At 23.7% G+C, this 23,663-nt stretch overlaps 5 protein-coding genes across 7 annotated transcripts; all 5 read left to right on the top strand.

The window, feature by feature from the left end:
• Positions 1–245: 245 nt before the first annotated feature.
• On the top strand, positions 246–4,050 carry LOC140665924 (uncharacterized). The gene is made up of 5 exons (XM_072892530.1): positions 246–337; positions 561–644; positions 1,149–1,415; positions 1,752–1,913; positions 3,812–4,050. Exons 1-5 carry the CDS (start codon positions 259–261, stop codon positions 3,958–3,960), a joined length of 741 nt encoding a protein of 246 aa, XP_072748631.1. The 5' UTR covers positions 246–258; the 3' UTR covers positions 3,961–4,050.
• A 1,977-nt stretch (positions 4,051–6,027) lies between these two features.
• LOC140665927 (uncharacterized) lies at positions 6,028–8,384 on the top strand. The gene is made up of 5 exons (XM_072892534.1): positions 6,028–6,300; positions 6,541–6,627; positions 6,913–7,179; positions 7,571–7,729; positions 8,116–8,384. Exons 1-5 carry the CDS (start codon positions 6,228–6,230, stop codon positions 8,262–8,264), a joined length of 735 nt encoding a protein of 244 aa, XP_072748635.1. The 5' UTR covers positions 6,028–6,227; the 3' UTR covers positions 8,265–8,384.
• Positions 8,385–10,328: 1,944 nt separating this feature from the next.
• On the top strand, positions 10,329–13,487 carry LOC140665926 (protein takeout-like). 2 transcript variants are annotated; one of them, XM_072892532.1, is made up of 5 exons: positions 10,329–10,441; positions 10,680–10,766; positions 11,063–11,329; positions 11,707–11,865; positions 13,270–13,487. In XM_072892532.1, the coding sequence occupies exons 1-5, from the start codon at positions 10,369–10,371 to the stop codon at positions 13,416–13,418; spliced, it is 735 nt and encodes a 244-aa protein (XP_072748633.1). In that variant the 5' UTR covers positions 10,329–10,368; the 3' UTR covers positions 13,419–13,487. The 2 variants fall into 2 exon arrangements, with proteins under 2 accessions (XP_072748633.1, XP_072748634.1); XM_072892533.1 differs by lacking the exon at positions 10,680–10,766 and having other exon boundaries at positions 10,330–10,441.
• Positions 13,488–15,303: 1,816 nt separating this feature from the next.
• On the top strand, positions 15,304–17,789 carry LOC140666189 (protein takeout-like). 2 transcript variants are annotated; one of them, XM_072893105.1, is made up of 5 exons: positions 15,304–15,439; positions 15,655–15,741; positions 16,081–16,347; positions 16,799–16,957; positions 17,441–17,789. In XM_072893105.1, exons 1-5 carry the CDS (start codon positions 15,367–15,369, stop codon positions 17,587–17,589), a joined length of 735 nt encoding a protein of 244 aa, XP_072749206.1. In that variant the 5' UTR covers positions 15,304–15,366; the 3' UTR covers positions 17,590–17,789. The 2 variants fall into 2 exon arrangements, with proteins under 2 accessions (XP_072749206.1, XP_072749207.1); XM_072893106.1 differs by lacking the exon at positions 15,655–15,741.
• A 1,802-nt stretch (positions 17,790–19,591) lies between these two features.
• On the top strand, positions 19,592–23,145 carry LOC140665983 (protein takeout-like). Its single transcript, XM_072892649.1, has 5 exons — positions 19,592–19,677; positions 20,307–20,393; positions 20,712–20,978; positions 21,341–21,499; positions 22,667–23,145. Exons 1-5 carry the CDS (start codon positions 19,611–19,613, stop codon positions 22,813–22,815), a joined length of 729 nt encoding a protein of 242 aa, XP_072748750.1. The 5' UTR covers positions 19,592–19,610; the 3' UTR covers positions 22,816–23,145.
• The last annotated feature ends 518 nt before the right edge of the window (positions 23,146–23,663 follow it).

The following is a 23,663-nucleotide window of genomic DNA, read 5'->3' on the forward strand; positions in this document are numbered from 1 at the left end:
AAAATATTTTGTTTTTAAATATATAGATATATGCAGTCTCCTTTTTTAAAGAATTACATAAGTGGAATGAATTCTTTAATTTAATCATAATGAATCAGCATAGTTTATCCATTATTAATTTTTTCTCTACTTACATTAATGCACGTCTTAGGTACATTATTATGCCAGGTTAGGTTAGGCAAAACGTTGGAAGAAGTACTATATAAGACAAATGTTTATGATCGATTGCATTAGTGGCAGAAATATTTAATAAACAAGATGAAAGTCTACGCTCTTACAATTAGTATATTTAGTATTATAACATTTGTACTGTGTAGAGCGGAAGAACTTACGCTCCGTAAGTCTTATTTTAAAAATTTTTCGTATTTTGTAATATTTAATAAAGTAGTTAAAAAAATGAGAAATAATTATTTCATATTCGTGATATAATTACATAACATAAAAATATATTTTTCTTAAAAAATTTAGTCTATTTTCTAATTATATCCGAATTATTTAATTCTAAACTCACATTTTATTTGTACCGTCAAATGTTTTATTTTATTTTTATTTTTACCTAGCTGTGACTACGTGCAAGCGCAATTCTAACTATTCGACCTGTTTAAAAATCGCTTTAGAAGAAGCATGGCCACGATTTGTTAAAGGTATGTATATGTGCGCGTATTCTATTTTAAAGTAATTAATTATATTATTTTGATGTTTATTACTTATTTTATGATTTTTATATATATTATATGATTTATATATTTCTTTCTTTTAAAGATCAAAGTGTATGATAAATTTATATGTAATTATTTATGATTGTTAGCATTATAGGCATGCGCACTTACATTTGCTTTTGCTAGACCTTCCGTTTAATGTTTTATTTTTTTAAAGAATTAGAGAGTTATATAAACACATTAATTTATATACACAATTGTTATAAAATGTTGTAATGTTAGGAATATTAGGAATGCTAAGAAATATTATAAATATTTATTATGAATATTAGAAATACAATATTTATAAAACTAATAATATGCATAAAAATTTTTAAACAATTTTAAATTAATTAAATTTCAACTAAAATAAATAAAAAAAATTTATAATTTCTCTATATAAATAAATTATTAAAAATTGGTATTAATATAATTTATTCATTTTAATAGGACTTCCAGAATTCGATTTTCCATCTTTGGAACCATTTGCCTATAAATATGGCAAACTTGTATTTAATAGAAATGGAATGTATGGAGAAGGAATTATGACAAATTGCACTGCTTCTGGTTTAGCAAGTGTTGATTTTCTAGATGTGAGAACGCATTTTCTGGATGATATGTTCCATTTAAAACTTGACGCACTAATACCAAAAATACTTTCTTATACTTATTTTAACGGGGAAGTTAATCTAAGCGGAATGCGAGTAAGTGGCACAGGTACGGCAAGAAACTCAATGTAATTTGTATAAAATGTAATATAGAGAGTGGAAAACCGAGTGAACATATTTATAATGACAAAGAATTAATCATATATCAAATCACGATTGACAAAAGATTAGTAAACTTTTTGTGGTAATAATTTTATTTTGGAGCAATCAGAATAATTATGATAACTATATAAATTTATTATAGTACCGTGTTATTTTTATATAAATAATAATTATATTTCTTAATAATTTTTTAATTGTTATATTTTATATTGTAACTATTATTACTTTTTCATTAAAGATATTATTTATGTACTACACTTTTCTACAATCTCTGTTGTAACAGGACAATTCAATCTAACAGTGAACGAAATAAAAATAACATGCCATATAACAGGGCACGTAAAAAATGATACATGGACTGTAGAACATTTCCGAATACTAAGTGCAATCATTAAAAAAGCAAAAATTCATCTGTGGGATTTCTTTGATGGCAATAAAGAGCTTAGTAAGTATTAAATTTAAGTCAAATATATATCTCTATTTTTTCTCACTCTTTTTACATCTCAAATTAATTAAATAAAAATACTTATTTGGTTTATAATGTTCCAATAATTATTGATAATAATGTCTATGAAAGATTCATAAAAATAGCATTAATTTGTGATTGGTCTTCTTTATAATTGATTAAAAATTAATCTATAATTTTACATGAATATTTACAATTAGTTATAAAATGTTATATAGTATAAAACATTTTAAAATAATGGAAATAGCTATAATTAAGAAATAAACAAGTAGTAAGAAATAAAGAAGTAAAAATTTCTTTTTCTACAGACAGCATTTCTTCAGATATTTTTATGGAAATATTTTAAAGTACATTGATAACATTTTATTTCACACACAAATTGTCCTTATTTATTACAGAATTTTTAAATAGATTTTATGTTACATATATACAGAACTGATTAAGCAAGTTACACACCTTTTATAATATATAAGAAAAAGAAGAAATATATGCAATATTTATATTAAATCAAGCAAACATTTCATATTTTTATTAAGAAGAGAAGTTGTTTTTATAGCCAATATATTCTAAATCTATATAGATAATTATGCTAAAGAAGAGAAATGTATTTTAAAGATGATCACTTATGTGGACGTCTCTTATATCACCATAAATTATTGAACATGTGTAAAAGACTATACATATTTATGAGAATCGAGAATTTCACATTTTTTTTTTGTATACTCTATGTTTGCAAAGTTAGAGAACAATATGATTTCCATTATCTGTTTTTTATTCCTTATATCTTTAAAAAACTCACACAATATTATTGATATTTAATAGATGTCAATGATTTACAATGACAATAGCTTCCACTATAATTAGAAATTATTATTATTAATTTTAATTTCAGTTTTGTTAAAGATAATAAACAAAAATGTATAATATTATTAAAAATTTAAAAAATTAGTCTTTTATATTAATTAAGTATATAAATTAGATCATGAAAAAAAACATCTGTTAATTTTGCAAATTCGATTATCATTATCAGTTTTCGACACATTTAATTTGTGATTTCTCTCTCCCTCTCCCTCTCCCTCTCTGTCTCTCTCTCTCTCTCTCTCTCTCTCTCTCTCTCTCTCTCTCTCTCTCTCTCTTTCTCTTCTTTTTTTATGAAAACATCATTTATAAAGATCATTTATAAAAAACTACATGCGTACAGTAATGCCAGAAAAAAAAGGAGAGCAACATGCAACCGTAGTGAAGGAGATGACGCATTAACGTGATCGTGTACATGTGCGTAGAGCGTTTTGCGCAACACATGTACGTGATCGCATTGTGTGCGTCATCTTCTTCACTACGATTGCGCGTTGTTTGCTTCTTCGTTCTAGTATATCTGCATTTGTAGATATTCTCATATATCTTATCCTAATTTACTTATATTATACAGCATGTAAAATAACCAATAAAATTGTGTATCAGATTACGCATTGCAATTAAATTTAAACAAATTAATTATTGGAACTGAAAAATTGTTAAAGTTTTTGTACACTATATCATATATACAGCGCATTATTTCTACTATATTTTTAAAACTTGTTATTTTAATAAATTCAATATTGACATATTTTATATATTTTATATTAAATCAAATATATCTTTCTATTTTTTTTACCATTCTTTCTAATTCATCTTAGAAAGAGCTTTATCAATCATCAAGCTAATCGTTTATTTTTTAAAATTGAAATTTATAACATTAATAAATTGCAATTTAGAAATTTATAACAGAAATAAATTTCAATTTATTTATATATGTATTTACTTACTTCTTACAGATATCTATATTATAATTTGATTTGTTTTTTAATACATTGGTATTAATAAATTTTTATTTGTAGATAATATTCTTGAAGATTTTTTGAACGAGTACTGGCCATCTATATATCGAGTGGTAGCGCCAGCAATGTTTGAATTACTAGATCCGACATTGACTGATATATCCAATCGTCTTTTCTCGAAAACTTCATTCTCAAAAGTATTTCCATGAAAATTTATGTATACCTTTATTAAACAAAATTTATATAAAATTAAAATTATGTTTAACATCCTAAACACTACTACACACATTATTATCTGTGTTTAATTATTTCGGATTACCAGTTATTGAATTTACATTACTAGGTATTGAATCACATATAGCAAGAACATATGTTTCTATAAGATCAAAGTTCACATTTCCATACTCTATATATTTGCATAAATAAAAAAGAATATTGCAATAAGTATTTAATTATAGAATATCATCTCTTTTTTGTTTGTTTCATTTACTTGTTTTAATTTATAATTTTTCAGATTACACAGTAAAAAAAGACGTCAGTAATATTACAATGAAAATAATTTCTCTTGTAGTTAGAAATTTTTAGTGTTAATTTCTATTTAAATTTAATTTAATAAAAATAATTTAATAATTATTATTATATGTAAGATAAAAATAAAAGGATAATCTTTTTTACTGATTAATTAAAAAGAAAATTGTATAAATTCAGAGAAAAATTGCTTGTATTTATTAATTTATTATTTCTAGACAAGTATTCGATTTATAGTTCACCTCTTTTCTTATAAAAATAATAATAAAATTATTATTATTAATTGATAAAGAATTACATATATAATATAAAAACTATACATATATGTATGTATATTATTATCTTTTTTCTATATTATAATATGTAAAATAATTAATAAAATTTTGTGCTGCAGATCATACATTGTATTAAATAAAGTTACGCAAAAAATTGATTATTGAGAATCATAAAAATATTAACTAGAATGTCATATGTTAATGATATGCGGTTTGAAAGTTAAAAATACCTCAAAAGACCTTGAGAACGGCACCTATATAAGAGAAGTATGTTCATAATTGATCATACTAATGCTAACAGAGAATTCAAATAAACAAAATGATGTTCCATGTGCTTACTGCACTCAATATTGCAACGTCTGTTTTGTGCGCTACAAGAAAAGATACGCTTCGTAAGTTTTTATTTTTTTGAGATTTTTTACATTTTAATATTTATCGAAAAAATGAAAAGTATACAAAAAAAATCTTTTTTTATTAACTCTGCTATACATACATAATTAATAATATAAAAACGCTTCTATAAATAAATAAAAAGATAATCTTTTTTACTGATTAATTAAAAAGAAAATTGTATAAATTCAGAGAAAAATTGCTTGTATTTATTAATTTATTATTTCTAGACAAGTATTCGATTTATAGTTCACCTCTTTTCTTATAAAAATAATAATAAAATTATTATTATTAATTGATAAAGAATTACATACATAATATAAAAACTATACATATATGTGTGTATATTTTTATCTTTTTTCTATATTATAATATGTAAAATAATTAATAAAATTTTGTGCTGCAGATCATACATTGTATTAAATAAAGTTACGCAAAAAATTGATTATTGAGAATCATAAAAATATTAATTAGAATGTCATATGTTAATGATATGCGGCTTGAAAGTTAAAAATACCTCAAAAGACCTTGAGAACGGCACCTATATAAGAGAAGTATGTTCATAATTGATCATACTAATGCTAACAGAGAATTCAAATAAACAAGATGATGTTCCATGTGCTTACTGCACTCAATATTGCAACGTCTGTTTTGTGCGCAACAAGAAAAGATACGCTTCGTAAGTTTTTATTTTTTTGAGATTTTTTACATTTTAATATTTATCGAAAAAATGAAAAGTATACAAAAAAAATCTTTTTTTATTAACTCTGCTATACATACATAATTAATAATATAAAAACGCTTCTATAAATAAATAAAAAGATAATCTTTTTTACTGATTAATTAAAAAGAAAATTGTATAAATTCAGAGAAAAATTGCTTGTATTTATTAATTTATTATTTCTAGACAAGTATTCGATTTATAGTTCACCTCTTTTCTTATAAAAATAATAATAAAATTATTATTATTAATTGATAAAGAATTACATACATAATATAAAAACTATACATATATGTGTGTATATTTTTATCTTTTTTCTATATTATAATATGTAAAATAATTAATAAAATTTTGTGCTGCAGATCATACATTGTATTAAATAAAGTTACGCAAAAAATTGATTATTGAGAATCATAAAAATATTAATTAGAATGTCATATGTTAATGATATGCGGCTTGAAAGTTAAAAATACCTCAAAAGACCTTGAGAACGGCACCTATATAAGAGAAGTATGTTCATAATTGATCATACTAATGCTAACAGAGAATTCAAATAAACAAGATGATGTTCCATGTGCTTACTGCACTCAATATTGCAACGTCTGTTTTGTGCGCAACAAGAAAAGATACGCTTCGTAAGTTTTTATTTTTTTGAGATTTTTTACATTTTAATATTTATCGAAAAAATGAAAAGTATACAAAAAAAATCTTTTTTTATTAACTCTGCTATACATACATAATTAATAATATAAAAACGCTTCTATAAATAAATATAATTCTTATGTTTTAAATAATATCCAAATTCTTTTTATTATTTAGTAACTGACATATATTTATTATTATTAATTATTACTTAATTTATATTTCCATAAAAGCTGTAAATCTCTGCAAACGAAATTCGACCGACTATTCCGCCTGTTTGAAAAAAACGTTAGAAAAATTATGGCCACAATTTGTCGAAGGTATATACGATTTTTTTAAATTAAAATTTTAATACATTAATTTGCATTCTTTAAATAATTAAAATTATGCATTTTATATATATATATATATATATATATATAAAATACATACATTTACTATAAAATATCATAGATTTGTATAATATTAGGAATACTTATAAAATTAATTAAAATTAAATAAAATTTTATTAATATATGAATTTATTAAGTTTTATCATGACCAAATAAAAAATATTTACAACCCAAACAGTATTCATAATAATTGATTTATTTTGTATGTGATAGGATTTCCAGAAATCGGTTTTCCACCTTTGGATCCATTTTTCTTTGATTATGGCAACGGCACATTTAATAGAGGAGAAATATATGGAGAAGTAATCATATTCAATACCACTATTATTGGTTTCAGAGAGACTCGATTCTTGTCTCTAAAATCATACATTAATGGCAATAAATACCGTTTTGAAGGGGATGTTGAAATGCCAAAATTGGTGCTTAATGGTAGTGCTAATGCAGTAGGAAGTTTAGGCGGAATCAGAATGGGTGGCAAAGGTAAAAAATAAACTTTAAACACATTTTTGTATAATTTAGTATAAAACTTTTTTTTTCAAATTTATGCGCATTTATCATAAAAAATTAATCAAATCCTATATTTAACAAAAGATTTGTAAAATTTATTTTGTTATTATTTTTACATCTAACCAATCAAAATAATTATTACAGTTGCGTAAACTTATAACAGTATATATAAATGTGTCTTTATGCATTTATACATATATATATAAATATTTTTTAATATTATGTTCATATTTTGTTTACAATAACATTTATAAAACTTATTATTAATAAATAATAATTTTTATATAATTTTTTAATAATTACTATATTATCATTTAAAAATGTAGTATCTTTATATTATCTTATTATTATAATTCTTTAATAGGACATTTTAAAGCAATCGCAGAAAATGTTAGAACAGCATACTACGTAACAGGACACGCAGAAAATAATATATTAGTTTTAGAACATGTCCGAGTAATTCCAGTAATTGAGAAGCTAAAAGTCTACTTCTACGATTTCTTTGAAGGCAATAAAGAATTTAGTAAGTATTAAATTATATCAAATGTAACTCTATTCTCTTTCATTTTTTTATGTAATCTTTCAACACATTAAATAATTTTGATAAAATGCTAGTTTAATTTGCTGTTCTAATGTGTGTGTGTGTGTGTAAATTTTATTTATTTATTTATTTATATCTATTAATTTATATATTATATATTAATTACATACTTATTATATTTTACCTATTTATTTATTATATACAATAGGTTATATGTTATACATATAACATATTGTAATTGTACTTGTAATTACATATTTAATTATATATTTGCATACCTCTTACATTATGTTCACTTTTATATTATATTATGACATTACTTTTATTGACTTTTTCCTAATTATTATTTATAAATTATTTATTTGCAGATGATCTTCTTGAAATGTTTGTGAACGAATTCTGGCCTTCTTTATATCGAATTTTGATGCCAATAGCGTCTGATGTAGGTGACACATGGTTGACTAATTTTGCCAATAGTCATTTATCAAAAGTTCCCATCTCGCGTATATACCCATAAAAGAATTCTAATATGAGATTGAAGATGGAATTTTAGAATTAAAATAAACTGTAAATTGTTTATCAATTATTTTTATTTTGTATCATTTAAATAGTCAATAAATATACCAACACTAAGTCATTTACCATTTTTTAAATATTTCTTATAATGACTTTGTAATGGCATAACGTCAGTATCAAACAACTGTATTTCTGCATTCATTGGATATGTTTATAAAAAGTTTTTTTTATTTATAGTTACAGATTCGCGCAAATAACTATCCTAAAATATTTTCTCTCGAAGTGCTCTGTACTCTATGTTATAAGCATAAAATATTTTCAAATTATCCAAAAAGGATAGTAAAAATTCTAAAAATTAAATAAAACTTGATCAAATTTGTAAAAAATTAAATTATATAAATGTCTACGATATTTCATTTCAAGCAATAAATTTTTAGCTAGAAAAATTAAATAATAAAGTTTAATAAAAATTGATAAATAAAATTGAAAGACAAATTTTTTTCTTTATTATTATAGACTGTATAAAATAAGCTTGAACAAACAAATAAATAATTAGATATTAAAAAATTACTAAAGTTATATCACAAAACAACATACTATTTCTTTAAATCTTAAAATTTTTTATGATAATTGATCAATAGCAGACTGATTTTTCTTTATATAATATATATATATATATATATATATATATATATATATATATATATATATAAAAATATATATATATATGCATACATACATACAGTAATAACATACATATGTCTTAAGAATTGTTTTGCATATGTGAAAAAATTATAGCAACATTTGCGATTTTTTTTATTTTTTCATTCACTTGCATTTATTAATATCTTTTTAGGACACAGTGAAAGATTTTAGTAATATAATCTGCCTTTTTAAACCTGGTGTTTAAAAATTTTTGCTGTTAACTTATATTTTAACTTAATTTAATAACAAATAAAATAGCAAATAGAGTTATAATAAAAAGATAAATAAAGTAATAGAAAGATTATCTTTTCTCGGTAATTTGTTATCTTTTCTTAATCCGAAAATTAAAATTAACTTCTAAAAAAAATTGTATAAATTCCGAGAAAAACTGATTGTATTTATTTATTTATAGTTTCTAGACATATAATATTATAATATTAAGTAAAAAAAATCATACAACTTTAAAAAATGGCGATGACCTTGAAAAAAACTATTTTTTCTAAAATTTATTTTATCATTAATTGTTCTCCTTTAGATTATGCAATTTTTCAAAAATGCATTTGTTTCAAGAAATTCAAAGTAACAATTAAACTGGGACACCCTATATAAAAATATACATTTAGTGGAATCTCTCGATAAATTACACTGTGTATGTGTATTGATACTTTAAACTCTAAACTGTCAATATATGTGACTTCATCGTTATATGCGGAATATTTCTATCTTAGCAAAACTCTGTATTTAAAAGCATGGCTCATAAAACGTGGCAACAAAATAAGATATCGAAATTTAAAAAATGCATTTTATAAGAGATAAACAATATATTTATCATTTCTGATCAAAATTTCAAAACAACGTTGACTTTTTTTTACAAAAAAATTTAAATATCACAAAAAAGTCATTTCTTCTACACTCAATTATCTTGAAAATCTGACATGCTGCTAAAATGTAGTTTGCGGCATCGTTTTCAGCATCCAAACATCTATAAGAAACACTTTTTCTAAAAAATAATTTTTGACTGTAAACTAGTGTTATCAATACAATTCTATCGCAGATCACACATTGTATAAAATAAAACTAAGCAAAAAATTGATTATTGATTATTATAAAGATGTTTATTTATATGTCATGTCTTAATGATATGCGGTTTCAAAGTTAAGGCCGCAACACACACACTTTTGCATAATACATTATGCATATGCATAAGGAATTCGATTGGTTGAATTCCTTATGCATGTGCTTATAGACCAGTTTTCTTATGCATTTGTGTTATGCGTTATGGAAAAGTGTGTGTTGGGGCCTTTGAAGATATCAAGGAGACCTTGAGAACGGAATCTATATAAAAGAAGCACATTCACAATTGATTGAACTATTGCTAACACAGAGTTTAAATAAACAAGATGATATTTTATATGCTTACTGCACTTAACATTGCAACGTCTGTATTGTGTGCAACAAGAAAAGATACGCTTCGTAAGTTTTAACTTTTTTGAGATCTTTTACATTTTAATATTTATCGAAAAAATAAAAAGTGTACGAAAAAAAATCTTCCTTTATTAACTCTGCCACATATACATAATTAATAATATAAAAACACTTCTAAATAAATGTAAATCTTATATTTTAAATAATATCCTAATTCTTTCATTTTTTAGTAACTTATATTATAATTATTATTATTAATTATTACTCAATTTATATTTCCATAAAGCTATAAATCTTTGTAAGTCAAATTTGACCGACTATTCCGCCTGTTTGAAAAACACGTTAAAGGAATCATGGCCGCAAATTGTTGAAGGTATAAACAATACTTTTTAGAAGAAATTAAAATTTTAATACATTATACATTTATATATTTTTTTAATAATTAAACTTATACATTATATAAATACATATATATACATATATACATAATACATACAATTACTATAAACGTCAAAGATTTGTACATATAACATTAAAAATATGATTACAAAATTAATTAAATAAAATTATATTAATTTATAATATTATTACGTTTTATCAGGACTAAATAAAAAAATATTTAAAACCCAAACAGTATTCATAATAATTGATTTATTTTCTATGTGATAGGACTTCCAGAAATCGACTTTCCACCTTTGGATCCATTTTTCTTTGATTATGGCAACGGCACATTTAATAGAGGGGAAATATATGGAGAAATAGTCATATTCAATGTCACTGTCCTTGGTTTCAGGGAAAATCGTTTTTTATCTCTAAAATCATACATTCGTGATGACAAATACCGTTTTGAAATGGATTTTGAAACGCCAAAATTAGTGCTTAATGGTAGTGCTAATGCAGTAGGAAGTTTAGGCGCAATTAGAATGGGTGGTAAAGGTAAAAAAATAAATTTTTGTATAAATTAGTATAAAACCTTATTTTCAAATATATCCGCATTTATCATCAAAAATTAATCAAATCCTATATATAACAAAAGATTTGTAAAATTTATTTTGTTATTATTTTTACATCCTACCATTCAAAATAATTATTACAGTTGCGTAAACTTATAACAGTATACATAAATGTGTCTTTATGCATTTATACATACATGTATAAATATTTTTTAATATTAGATTCATATTTGATTCATAATATTTGTGAAAATTATTATTAAATAAATAATGACTTTCATAATTCTTTAATAGCTACTACTTTATTATTTAAAAATATGATATCCTTACTTTATCTTATTATTATAATTTATTTGATAGGACATTTTGATGCAATCGCAGAAAATGTTAGAACAACATGCTATATAACAGGACACGCAGAAAATGATACATTAGTTTTAAAACATGTCCGAGTAATTCCAGTAATTGAGAAGCTGAAAGTTCATTTCTATGATTACTTTGAAGGCAGTAAAGAACTTAGTAAGTACCAAATTATATCAAATGTAACTTAATTCTCTTTTATTTTTTTATGTAATTTTTTAACACACTAAATAATTTTAATAAAATGCTAATTTAATTTGCTGTTCTAATGTATGTGCGTGTGCGTGTGCGTGTGCGTGGGTGTTATGTGTGCGTGTGTGTGTGTGTGTGTGTGTGTGTGTGTGTAATTTTGTAATTATAGCAACGATTTGTGTAAATAATAGAAAAACAATAATTTGTGTAAATAATAGAAAAACAATAATTTATCATAAAGATAATTTATGAATCTGTTTTGTAATTGCTTAAAAACTGTCGAGATTTGTATGAACTTATATATTAAAAGTTATTTCATAAATCTCTCTCTCTCCCCCCCCTCTCTTTCCTCCTCTCTCTCCCTTCTCCTCTCTCTCCCCCCTCTCACTCTCTCTCTCTCTTTCTCTCTTCTGTCTCGGATGATCTTTGGAAAATTATTTTGTTAACACGCACATACATTTTACCATTTAGCAACGTAATGAAATATTGCATATAGGACAGACAGAGGGATCGTATATTTTTTTTAATTTATATATACATTTTGTGATTTACATATATATTTGTTGTATTTATTATACATATATATATATATATGTAAATATATATACAGGATGTCTCAAAATGACCGCATCACTTCTCGGGTGCAGGTAGAGCGGGTTAAATGGAATAGAAAAGTCCTGTACCATTTTGCGATTTTCAGAATAATTATTGAGAAATTAATTTACAAAGATAGGCAAATCTGGCGCGAGTATCAGCCAGCTGTAAGAAAGATGGCGAGAAGGACGGCCTACCACAAAAAAAATGGCGAGAAAGACGGCCTACCGCTAGGCCGGTCGCTAAATAATAATCGCTAATCTATTGTTCTTATCAACGCTTCTCGTCTATACCCCTGGTAACCGCGAGGCAATGGCGCCTATTTACGCCGCGCGCGCTTAACGACCGTCCTTAGGATCGTCCTTCTCGCCATCTTTTTTGCAGCGGCCTGATACTCGCGCCGGATTTGCCGATCTTTGTTAATTAATTTCTCAATAATTATTCCGAAAATCGCAAAATGGTACAGGACTTTTCTACTCCATTTAACCCGCTCTACCTGCACTCGAGAGGTGATACGGTCATTCTGAGACACCCTGTATATATACATATATATGCATATGTATTTCTGTCTATTAATTTATATATTATATGATAATTATATATTTATTATATATTTTTATTACATATTTGTTTGTTATATTTAATATATTATTTATACTTATAATTATATATTTAATTATATATTTGTATATCTCTTACATTATCTCCACTTTTATATTATAATATTATTTTTATTTACTTTTTTCTAATTATTATTCATAAATTATTTATTTGCAGATGATCTTCTTGAAACGTTTATCAACGAATTCTGGCCGTCTTTATATCGAATTTTTATGCCAGTAGCGTCCGATATAGGTGACACATGGTTGACTAATTTTTGTAATCGTTTTTTGTCAAAGATTTCTATCTCGTACATATTCCCATAAAAAAGTTGTAACATGCATGAGATTGATGATGAGATTTTGGAATTCTAATAAACTGTAAATTATTTGTGATTTATTTGTTAATTATTTGTATTCTGTATCACTCAAATAATTAACAAATATGTACCAACACTGAATCATTTATTATTTTTTAAATATTTCTCCTAATGGCTTTATATCTCTTAGTTTTAAACAGCTGTTTCTTCGAATATGTTATATATACTTATGTTTATATATACTTTTTTATATATACTTCTTGTCTGAGAATCGCGCAATGCTGTAACCATACTAAAATACGAGTATTTTCTCTTGAAGCACTTTGTACTCTATACTATAAACATTAAATATTTTCAAATTTGTATCTAATAAAAATAGTAAGAATTAAAAAAATTATTTAAAACTAAAGCAAATTTGTAAAAAATTAAATTATACAAATGTCTACGATATTTCATTTCAAACAATAAATTTTTGACTAGAAAAATTAAATAATAAAGTTTAATAAAAATTGATAAATAAAATTGAAAGACAAATTTTTTTCTTTAATATTACAGACTGTATAAAATAAGCTTGGACAAACAAATAAAACATATGCATGTTTTTAATAATTTTAATATTTTTTTAGATGCTTTTATATTTTAATATTTATCGATATAGTGAAAGATGCATGAAAAAATCTTTCTTTATTAACTCTGCGACTCATATACATAACTAATAATATAAAATCACTTATAAATAAATATAATTCTTATATTTCAAATGATATCCGAAAATAAGCTTGGACAAACAAATAAAACATATGTATGTTTTTAATATTTCACGACATATAATATTATACTGGTTTACAAAAAAATATATTTTTTCATTATTTGGAATTAGGCAAAGTATTCCTTATAAATTTTTAAATAAAAACGATGCCACAAGCCAATTTTCACGTTCAGTTTTTTTAAATAATTGAGGTTTAATATACAAAAAATGGCTTTTTTGCGATATTTTAAATTTCTTTGTAAAAAGGATCAATATTATTTTGAAATTCTGGTCAGAAATCATTAATGTATTATTTATTCTCTATAAATGCATTTTTTCTTTTTATATCTTACTTTTTAGACATATTATGAGAGTAAAATAGAATTCTACTTAATATTATAATATTAATTTTAAAAAAATCATACAATTTTAAAAAATGGCGATAACCTTAAAAAAACTATTTTTTTCCAAAATTGATCATTATTTGTTTTCCTTCAGATTATACAACTTTTGTCTACAACATTTTTTTTCGAAAATGCATTGTTTCAAAAAATTCAAAGTAGGCAAATAAAATGAAACACTCTATATATAAATATACATTTAATGGAATTTCTCGATAAATTACACTGTGTATCGTTACTCTAAACTATGAATTATAAATATATGACTTTATCGTTATATGCGGAATATTTCTATTTTAGCAAAACTCTGTATTTAAAAGCATGGCTACAAAATAAGATATCGAAATTTAAAAAATGCATTTTATAAGAGATAAACAATATATTTATAATTTCTGATCAGAATTTAAAATAACGTCGACTTTTTTTTAAAGAATTTAAATATCACAAAAAAGTAATTTTTTCTACACTCAATTATCTTGGAAATCTGACGTGCTGCTAAAATGTAGTTTGCGGCATCGTTTTCAGCATCCAAACATCTATAAAAAACACTTTGTCTAAAAAATAATTTTAAAATAATTTTTGACTATAAACTAGTGTTATCAATACAATTCTATTGCAGATCACACATTGTATAAAATAAAATTAAGCAAAAACTTGATTATTGATTATTATAAAAATGTTATGTCTTAATGATATGCGGTTTCAAAGTTAGAGATATCAAGGAGACCTTGAGAACGGAATCTATATAAGAGAAATACATTCACAATTGATTGGACTATTGCTAACACAGAGTTTAAATAAACAAGATGATATTTTATGTGCTTACTGCATTTAACTTTGCAACGTCTGTATTGTGTGCAACAAGAAAAGATACACTTCGTAAGTTTTAATTTTTTTGAGATTTTTTACATTTTAATATTTATCGAAAAAATAAAAAATGTACGAAAAAAATCTTTCTTTATTAACTCTGCAACATATACATAATTAATAATATAAAAACACTTCTAAATAAATATAATTCTTATATTTCATGATTTCTAAATTCTTTTAATAACTCACATTATATTGATTACTCAATTTTTATTTTTACAAAGCTATAAATCTCTGCAAACATAATTTAACTGACTATTCCGCCTGTTTGAAAAACACGTTAGAAGAATCATGGCCACAAATTGTTGAGGGTATATATATATATTTTTTTTAGAAGAAATTAATTCTAATACATTAATTTACATATTTTTAAAATAATTAAAATTATGTATATATATATATATATATATATATATATATATGTGTATGTATGTATTTCTAATGTATGTATAAAATATATATATATTTTTTTTATACATACAATTACTATAAAATGTCATACCTACATATTATAAATGCTATATAAAACTAATTAATATTAAATAAACTTTTAATAATTTATAAATTTATTAAGTTTTATCAAGATCAAATAAAAAATATTTAAAATTTAAAATCTATTAATTTTAATTGAGTCATTTTATGTGTAATAGGACTTCCAGAATTCGATTTTCCACGTTTAGATCCATTTTTCTATGATTATGGCAAAAACATAATTAATAGAGGAGAAATACATGGAGAAATAACTGTGTTCAATGTTACTGTTATCGGTTTAAGAAACACTCATCTTTTGTCATTAAGATCGTATATTCGTGATGACAAATACCACTTTAAATTGGATATTGAAATACCAAAATTGGTTATTAATGGTAATGCTAATGCAATAGGCAGTTTAAGCGGAATCATTATAAACGGCAAAGGTACGAAAATAAACTCTATATACATTTTATATAAATTAATTAAGACCTCATTTTTGTAAAATATATTTGCATTAATCATGATAAAAAATTAATTACATCACATACTTAACAAAAGATTTGTAAAATTTGTTTTGTCATTATTTTTATATAAACCAATCAAAATGTACATAAATGTGTTGCGTGCCTTTATAGATATATATATGTATGTATGAATATTTTTTAATATTGAATTTATATTGAGTTATTTATTATTTATATTTTGCTCAGAATATTTATTAACTTATTATTAAGTAAATAATTGTACACATTTATTTTATAATTTATTATTAAATAAATAGGAATTTCTTTATAATTTTTTAATTTTTATTACTTTTACCATTTAATTCTTACTATCTTAGCACTTAAAATATGGTATTCTTATATTATCTTATTATTATAATTTTTTCGATAGGACATTTTAATATAATCGTAGAAAATGTTGAAGCAACATGTTATGTAATAGGACACGCAGAAAATTATACATTAGTTTTAGAACATATCCAAATAAATCCAACAATTGAAAAGATGAAATTCCATTTAGATGATTTCTTTGAAGGCAACAGAGAACTTAGTAAGTATTAAATTATATCAAATAGTTTTATTCTATTTATTTTTTTATGTACTTTTTCAACTCTTTAAGAAAGAAGTTTTAAGAAGATTCCGAATTTGTTTTTTATTTTGCGCTCAAATTATTATTTGTCCGTTATTCTGGTATGTCGAATTTAATATAGCTTCTTATCTATTTATTATTCTTTTACTGCTCAGTAAATAATTTCAAATTTTGTATATCTTTTCTGTGCAATAACTGCGCGAAAAGCGTTATGTCTTGATTAAGATCTTAAATAGTTTTACTGTTCAATTACTAGACAAAAGTCATTATAACTGCCTAATGACTATTAAACGAAAACTACATTAAATTTCTAAAGAATTTATATATTACATCTTTATGTATTAATTTATATATTTACATGTTTTACATATTATATTATATTATATTACATTAATTTTATCCATTTTTTGTGGAACATTACTATTTACAAATTTTTATTTATAGATAATTTTCTTGAAACGTTTGTGAACGAATTCTGGCCGTTGTTATATCGAACGGTGATACCAATAGCATCTGATGTATGGGATTCATGGTTGACTAATTTTTGCAATCGTTATTTATCAAAAATTTCCATCTCGCAAATATTCCCATGAAAAAGTTGCAACGTGCATTGAGGTTGATAATGGGATTTTCAGACAATTAGATTAAATTGTAAATTATTTGTTAACTAGTTTTTAACTAGTATTTTGCTTCATTCATATACTCAATAAATATAAAGTCATTTATTCTTCTTTAATACCTCTCATATTGGCTTTGTATACGTTAGTTTCAAACGGCTGCATTCATTGACAATTGGACATATGTTTTAAATTTTTTTTATTCAAAATAATCCAACTATCACTTTCAAAAATATTTTCTATTCTTTCTATAATATTCTATACTATATAAATATGAAATATTTTTTATATTCAGAAAAGATTGTAGGAATTAAAAAACTTTTTTAAACTTGAAAGAATTTCTAAAAAATCAAATTATTAAAAATATCTGCAAATTTTCATCTCAAACAATAAATTTTTCGCTAGAAAAGTTTAAAGTTTAATAAAAATTGATAAATAAAATTGAAGAACAAAATTTTGTCACTGTATAAAATAATTAAATTTCAATAAAAACAAATTAAATTAAATATTAAAAGCACAAAAAGAGCTATTTTATTAACACAACATACTATTTAATTCTTGAACTTTTATAACAGTTAATTAATAACATGACTTGTGTGTTCGGTGACAGTTGTGTATGTACGCATTGTCGTGATTGTTTTATATGTATAATCGATATTTGTGATGGATTTCAATATGACCACGTTTACACCATGCATTTAAGCCGTTGCCTATACCTTAAATTCGACCTAAAATTATTTAGGCCGCCTGGTGTAAACGTTTGGTAGATGACCTGACCTGCTTCAGGTCAGGCTTCGTTTTTTAGTGACCTGACCTGAAATAGGGCGCTTACTTTTGCGGTGTAAACGCACGATGCGGCCTATATTTATTTCTTGATATGATTTTCTACTGTTTTATTGTCAAAAAAAAAAAAAAAAAGGTTAAACTTTATCGCTGAATTTTTAATTTCTACGCAACGTAGAAATTTTTAATATTATTAAATTTTAATATTATTATTAAGTAGCAATGCTTTTACTAATATAAATAATTTATAATTTAATATTTTATAATTTATAATTGTTATTATATATCATATTATATATACAAATAATATTGTCGTAAATAAAATTCACGTAATATAAAAAATATAAATATATAAAATATATAATAAAATATATATATGTATAAAATAAAAAATAAAAACATCATAGATGGCCCTGACTAGCGTGGACTAAATTTGACCTTGTCAATTCCTAGGTCTCTTTCGGTGTAAACGATTCACGACTAAACCTACTTTGTCACGGCTTAGGTCAGGCCTCGATCAAGGCACTCGGTGTAAACGTGGTCAATGATTCTTTTCGCTTTTTTATTTTCGCCGTTATATACTAAATAGGTTTGTGTATTTAAATATGCACTTTATAATTTGGTCTTTATATTTGGAAACCATTAAGGGGCTCATTACATCTTATATACTTGCCTACCATTAAGAGCGCATTGCGATATTTATAAGCATCTCTTTCTGTTGTAACACTGAAGATAGTCCAAAAATGGACTGAAACGTTTGTATTGAATAAATTTGTTTCCTTTTCGTGAAAAGTTTGTGTTTTTATAATATTTGCATTCTTATAGCCTGCCCTTAACTCTTTAAACCTTTCTTTTCTCTAATTTTGACCTTTATTAGTTTTTATTATGAAGTAATAACAGATCGATTTCTTTTCATGTGTAATATATATATATATTTTTTTTAAGAATGTTTTTGAAACAAACAATGTATACATAATGCACAGATTCATGTTGAAAAATTATATAAATAAAATGCTTTCCTTGTACGTGATTATATCGATATAAGAAATATCTGAACTGTTCAAGATTGATTTTTTGTTATATACATACGTATCCAACGCGAATTAATTAACATGTGAATCATCAAGTCATCAAAAGAAACCTTGAGAGGAGAACTATATAAAGCTAGCGTTTATAACCGATGGAAGTATTCTCAAGAGAAGTAAGTAAATAAGATGATACTTTATGCGCTTAGTGTGTTCAGTGTTGTAACGGTTAGCTTATGCATAGCAGAAGAGCTCCGTAAGTTATGCTTATGCTTATATTTTTAATGAAGTTTTTTGTAAGAATTTTTTATATTTTAATAATTGTGCATTCACACACATAATAAAACGTTATATCGATGCTTGTATATCTTTATAAAAAATTTACTATAAAATCAATATAAATTTGCATAAATTGATATTGAAAACAAGAGAAATATATATTATTTTTCAAAAAGATAATAAATAAAAAGAAAATATAACTCTGCCAGAATTGTGAGACGATTGAATTCCATAAAATATCTGAAATAATATATACAAATAATGACTTTTGCTTATTGTTGTAAAAAATTACTTGTTAAACGTTTACATTTTTCTACATAAGAAAATAACATACAGATACACACTGATACACACTCGTAAATTCTCTTTTAAGTCCGCAAGTGTTAGTATGTGTTTTACACAAATATTCAAATTGATTACAGATGCAACAACATTACTAATTTATATTTTATAATTAATAATGATAAAGAAGAATATAAAATATTTTTATTTTGTGCTTACTACATGTACAATTGACACATGCAAACTTATTGCTTACAATTATATATGAATTATTTTTAATAAAGTATTGTAATTTATACATCTTATAATACAATTTTTATTCAGCCGTAACCACCTGCAAGCGGAATTCTCCTAACTATTTCAATTGTTTAAAGCTTGCGATACAAGAATCATGGCCACGATTTGTTGAAGGTATTCTTCTTAAAATAATAAATTATATTATTTTGATTTATATACTTTTTAAAAAATGAATTAGTTAAAATGCAATATGTTTTTTTAAAAATTAATCATAATAGGTTGTATATTATTTTATACATATACTGTTATCGTAAAACATTGTAACATAGCAATTTTTATAAGACTTATCAATTGTAATTATATACAGCTATTTAAATTTCCATAAATCTATAGATATAAATTCAATTTTATTTATTTTAAAATTAAAACTTTTCTAATTATTCAATTTTTATACATCAAGAAATTGTAATATTAGTTCTTTTATTTTAATAGGACTTCCAGAATTTGATTTTCCACCTTTGGATCCATTACATTACGAATTCGGCAAATATGTATTTGATAGCGGTGAAATACATGGAACAGTAATTATGAGAAATGTTATTTGTCAAGGTTTAACAGAGATTAGTTTTCCGGCTGTAAAACCACATTTTCTCGATGATGCGTTTCGTTTGGAAATTGAAACACGAGTACCAAAGTTAGTTAATGACGGTGATTGTGAAGCAGAAGGTAGAATAGGCGAATTTAAAATGGGTGGAAAAGGTAAGAAAATAAACGCATTGATGATAGCAAAAAATTAAACATATCAAATTATTATACATTCAATAAAAAATTATTGAAATTTGTATTATAATTTTATTATAAATCAAAATCAATTTAAAAAATGATAACAATTGTGTTACATTATATACAATACATCAGTATATACAATAAACGCATGCGATTATATCTATAAAATAAATTAATTTATTATCAATTTATAAATTAATCATACACACATTTTTAAATATATAAAGAAATCTTCAATCATAACATCTTAATAATTTTTCTTTTAATTGCTATTATTATATTATATTAGTTTATATAATATTATATTTATATTACTGTTATAATTTATGAAACAGGACACTTTAATGTGACCTTAGAAGATATCAGAGGAACAATGGATTTAATAGGGCACGTAGCGAATGATACATGGACTGTAGAACATTTCCGTTATCGTCCGTCAGTTGGAAGTTTGAAAATTTATTTGAACAACTTGTTCAATGGAAGTAAAGAACTTAGTAAGTATTATAAATTATTCATATATATAAATAGCTTCCTTCTTTTTTATTATTTTTTCTAATACTCAATTAAATTGTTTCCTTGTTATATTTTATTATATTTATATTTATTTTATTTAATTAATAATTATTCAAATATATTTATCTTAAATCGTGAATCTTATTATTATTAATAAAGATCTTTTGGAGCAATTAAATAAAAATTTTATTAATTTATCGTACAGCTGTTTTGCAATTAATAATTAATTAAAAATTGATAATCTCGTATATAATTAATAATATAATAATAATATAATATATCATAATTAATAATATAATAATTTCATAGATTATCTGTGAAACAAAATTAAAATATCTATACTTGTCTGATTAATTGTAAAATAGAGATGTTAAAAGCATTTTATAAGAAGTTTCCTTGGAACTGTCTTATTTTTAAAATATTTATAGATATTTTTAAACCACCTTCTCACGTCATCTTCATGTTATAAGTATCTATATTAGTATTTATATATACACAGCATTTATAAATCAACTACATCTACTGACCATAAAAAGCAACAACTTCTACTGACCATAACAAAATACGTTGATCGAAGATATTTTTTTCTATAATTATATGTGACTAAAATTTCGTATATATGTGATTAATTTTTCTCTGATGCATTATTCAATATAAAATTATATTTTGATTAAAGATAAAAATTGCAGGCACATATTAAATCAACTCATTGTCGGACAACGATATATACGACATATTGGTACAATATATTTAAATTTGAAATTAAATTGCAAAATTTAAACTGAAATTTTTTCTGTAAATATAAAATAAATTAATAATAAGTAATAATAAATATATATATATATAAATCGAATTTATTTTTTATTCTTCAAAATCATTTAGAAATGTTTATGAATTTCTTTTATTCCCAATCATGCATTTCAACATTATATTATTCGACTATATAATAATGACAAATGGAAAATGTTAAATGTGTTATTTAACATTCAAATGTGTAATATTAACAAAAATTATTTTTTTAGCATATTTATATTTTATATACTATATATTATATATTTATATTTATATTTATATTTTAATGTATTTTTTTTTTCTCCATCTATTTTTTTCATTAAAGTATATAATTACAAATAAATTTTTACTTGCAGATGATCTTGCTATGTTTTTTGTAAACGAATATTGGCCGGCTTTTTATCGAACAATGTTACCAGTAGCATCCGAAAGATGGGATCCATGGTTAACTGGCTTGTCTAATCGCCTCTTCTCAAAAGTTTCCTTCTCGAAATTATTTCCATAAATAATAGCTTCTTACATCATCTTAATGTTACATATATGCATTAGGATACAAATTATTAATATAAACTGTATTTATAAATATGTTGATCAAAGATATACAATTGTAGAATTCACCTTCAGCATATCTTAAGAAAGATATTGATCTTAAGGTCAGACATTGCAAAAAACTTAAAATATATTATTACAATCTCAGTGTCCTTGACGGAGTTACGCTCGTACGTTTTAATAAAAATATAACGGTTGAGAGGACTAGAACACCATTTAATTCAGAACAAGCATATTGAAAAACAAAAGCAACACGTAAATAAAATAATTCTTTAAAACTCACAAATCTCTCATATATGTCTTAAGAAGTTTTGATTCTACTGTCAAACTCTTGTTTATAATCTTATTACGCAATACCATTTTCTTCTGTCAAAGTGACCAATATTATAGATCGGCTCGTCAGCTGACGAATGCTTCACACAACGTTGTTCCGATCGAACACAATATTAGGAGACAAAATTCAACCAATTCCAAGAGCGAGAATATAACAATGTGATTAGAGATAAACAAAAAAATTATATACTAACAATAAGTAATATATATTAATAATTACTAAATTTCAGCGCGCACACATACATGTTCCATTCATTTAACGTTAATTTTCTAATTGGTTTAACTTTTCTTCAGTTTTCTTTGAATTTTTGATTTGCAACTTCAATAGATTTCAATTACGCAAATTTGTTTTGCCAACTTCTTCCTTTAATTCGCAAAATGGACTTTTCTGGAAGATAAGGATTAAGAATATTGATCTCCTGCAACTTCAGCAAAGAGTGCCGCATTCAGTGTCGTGTTTGTCGTATCTAC

Source organism: Anoplolepis gracilipes, chromosome 5 (genome assembly GCF_047496725.1).
Source record: "Anoplolepis gracilipes chromosome 5, ASM4749672v1, whole genome shotgun sequence".
Classification (NCBI taxonomy): Eukaryota; Metazoa; Arthropoda; class Insecta; order Hymenoptera; family Formicidae; genus Anoplolepis; species Anoplolepis gracilipes.

Bases quoted from the DNA above. Each gene is read 5' to 3' on its own strand.
- LOC140665924 (XM_072892530.1), top strand. From the start codon at position 259: ATGAAAGTCTACGCTCTTACAATTAGTATATTTAGTATTATAACATTT. The intron at 1,416-1,751 runs GTACGGCAAGAA...CTGTTGTAACAG, and splicing joins AATGCGAGTAAGTGGCACAG to GACAATTCAATCTAACAGTG. The intron at 1,914-3,811 runs GTAAGTATTAAA...TTTTATTTGTAG, and splicing joins TGATGGCAATAAAGAGCTTA to ATAATATTCTTGAAGATTTT.
- LOC140665927 (XM_072892534.1), top strand. From the start codon at position 6,228: ATGATGTTCCATGTGCTTACTGCACTCAATATTGCAACGTCTGTTTTG. The intron at 6,301-6,540 runs GTAAGTTTTTAT...TTTCCATAAAAG, and splicing joins AACAAGAAAAGATACGCTTC to CTGTAAATCTCTGCAAACGA. The intron at 6,628-6,912 runs GTATATACGATT...TGTATGTGATAG, and splicing joins ATGGCCACAATTTGTCGAAG to GATTTCCAGAAATCGGTTTT.
- LOC140665926 (XM_072892532.1), top strand. From the start codon at position 10,369: ATGATATTTTATATGCTTACTGCACTTAACATTGCAACGTCTGTATTG. The intron at 11,330-11,706 runs GTAAAAAAATAA...TTTATTTGATAG, and splicing joins AATTAGAATGGGTGGTAAAG to GACATTTTGATGCAATCGCA. The intron at 11,866-13,269 runs GTAAGTACCAAA...ATTTATTTGCAG, and splicing joins TGAAGGCAGTAAAGAACTTA to ATGATCTTCTTGAAACGTTT.
- LOC140666189 (XM_072893105.1), top strand. From the start codon at position 15,367: ATGATATTTTATGTGCTTACTGCATTTAACTTTGCAACGTCTGTATTG. The intron at 15,440-15,654 runs GTAAGTTTTAAT...ATTTTTACAAAG, and splicing joins AACAAGAAAAGATACACTTC to CTATAAATCTCTGCAAACAT. The intron at 16,348-16,798 runs GTACGAAAATAA...TTTTTTCGATAG, and splicing joins AATCATTATAAACGGCAAAG to GACATTTTAATATAATCGTA.
- LOC140665983 (XM_072892649.1), top strand. From the start codon at position 19,611: ATGATACTTTATGCGCTTAGTGTGTTCAGTGTTGTAACGGTTAGCTTA. The intron at 19,678-20,306 runs GTAAGTTATGCT...ATTTTTATTCAG, and splicing joins ATGCATAGCAGAAGAGCTCC to CCGTAACCACCTGCAAGCGG. The intron at 20,394-20,711 runs GTATTCTTCTTA...TTATTTTAATAG, and splicing joins ATGGCCACGATTTGTTGAAG to GACTTCCAGAATTTGATTTT.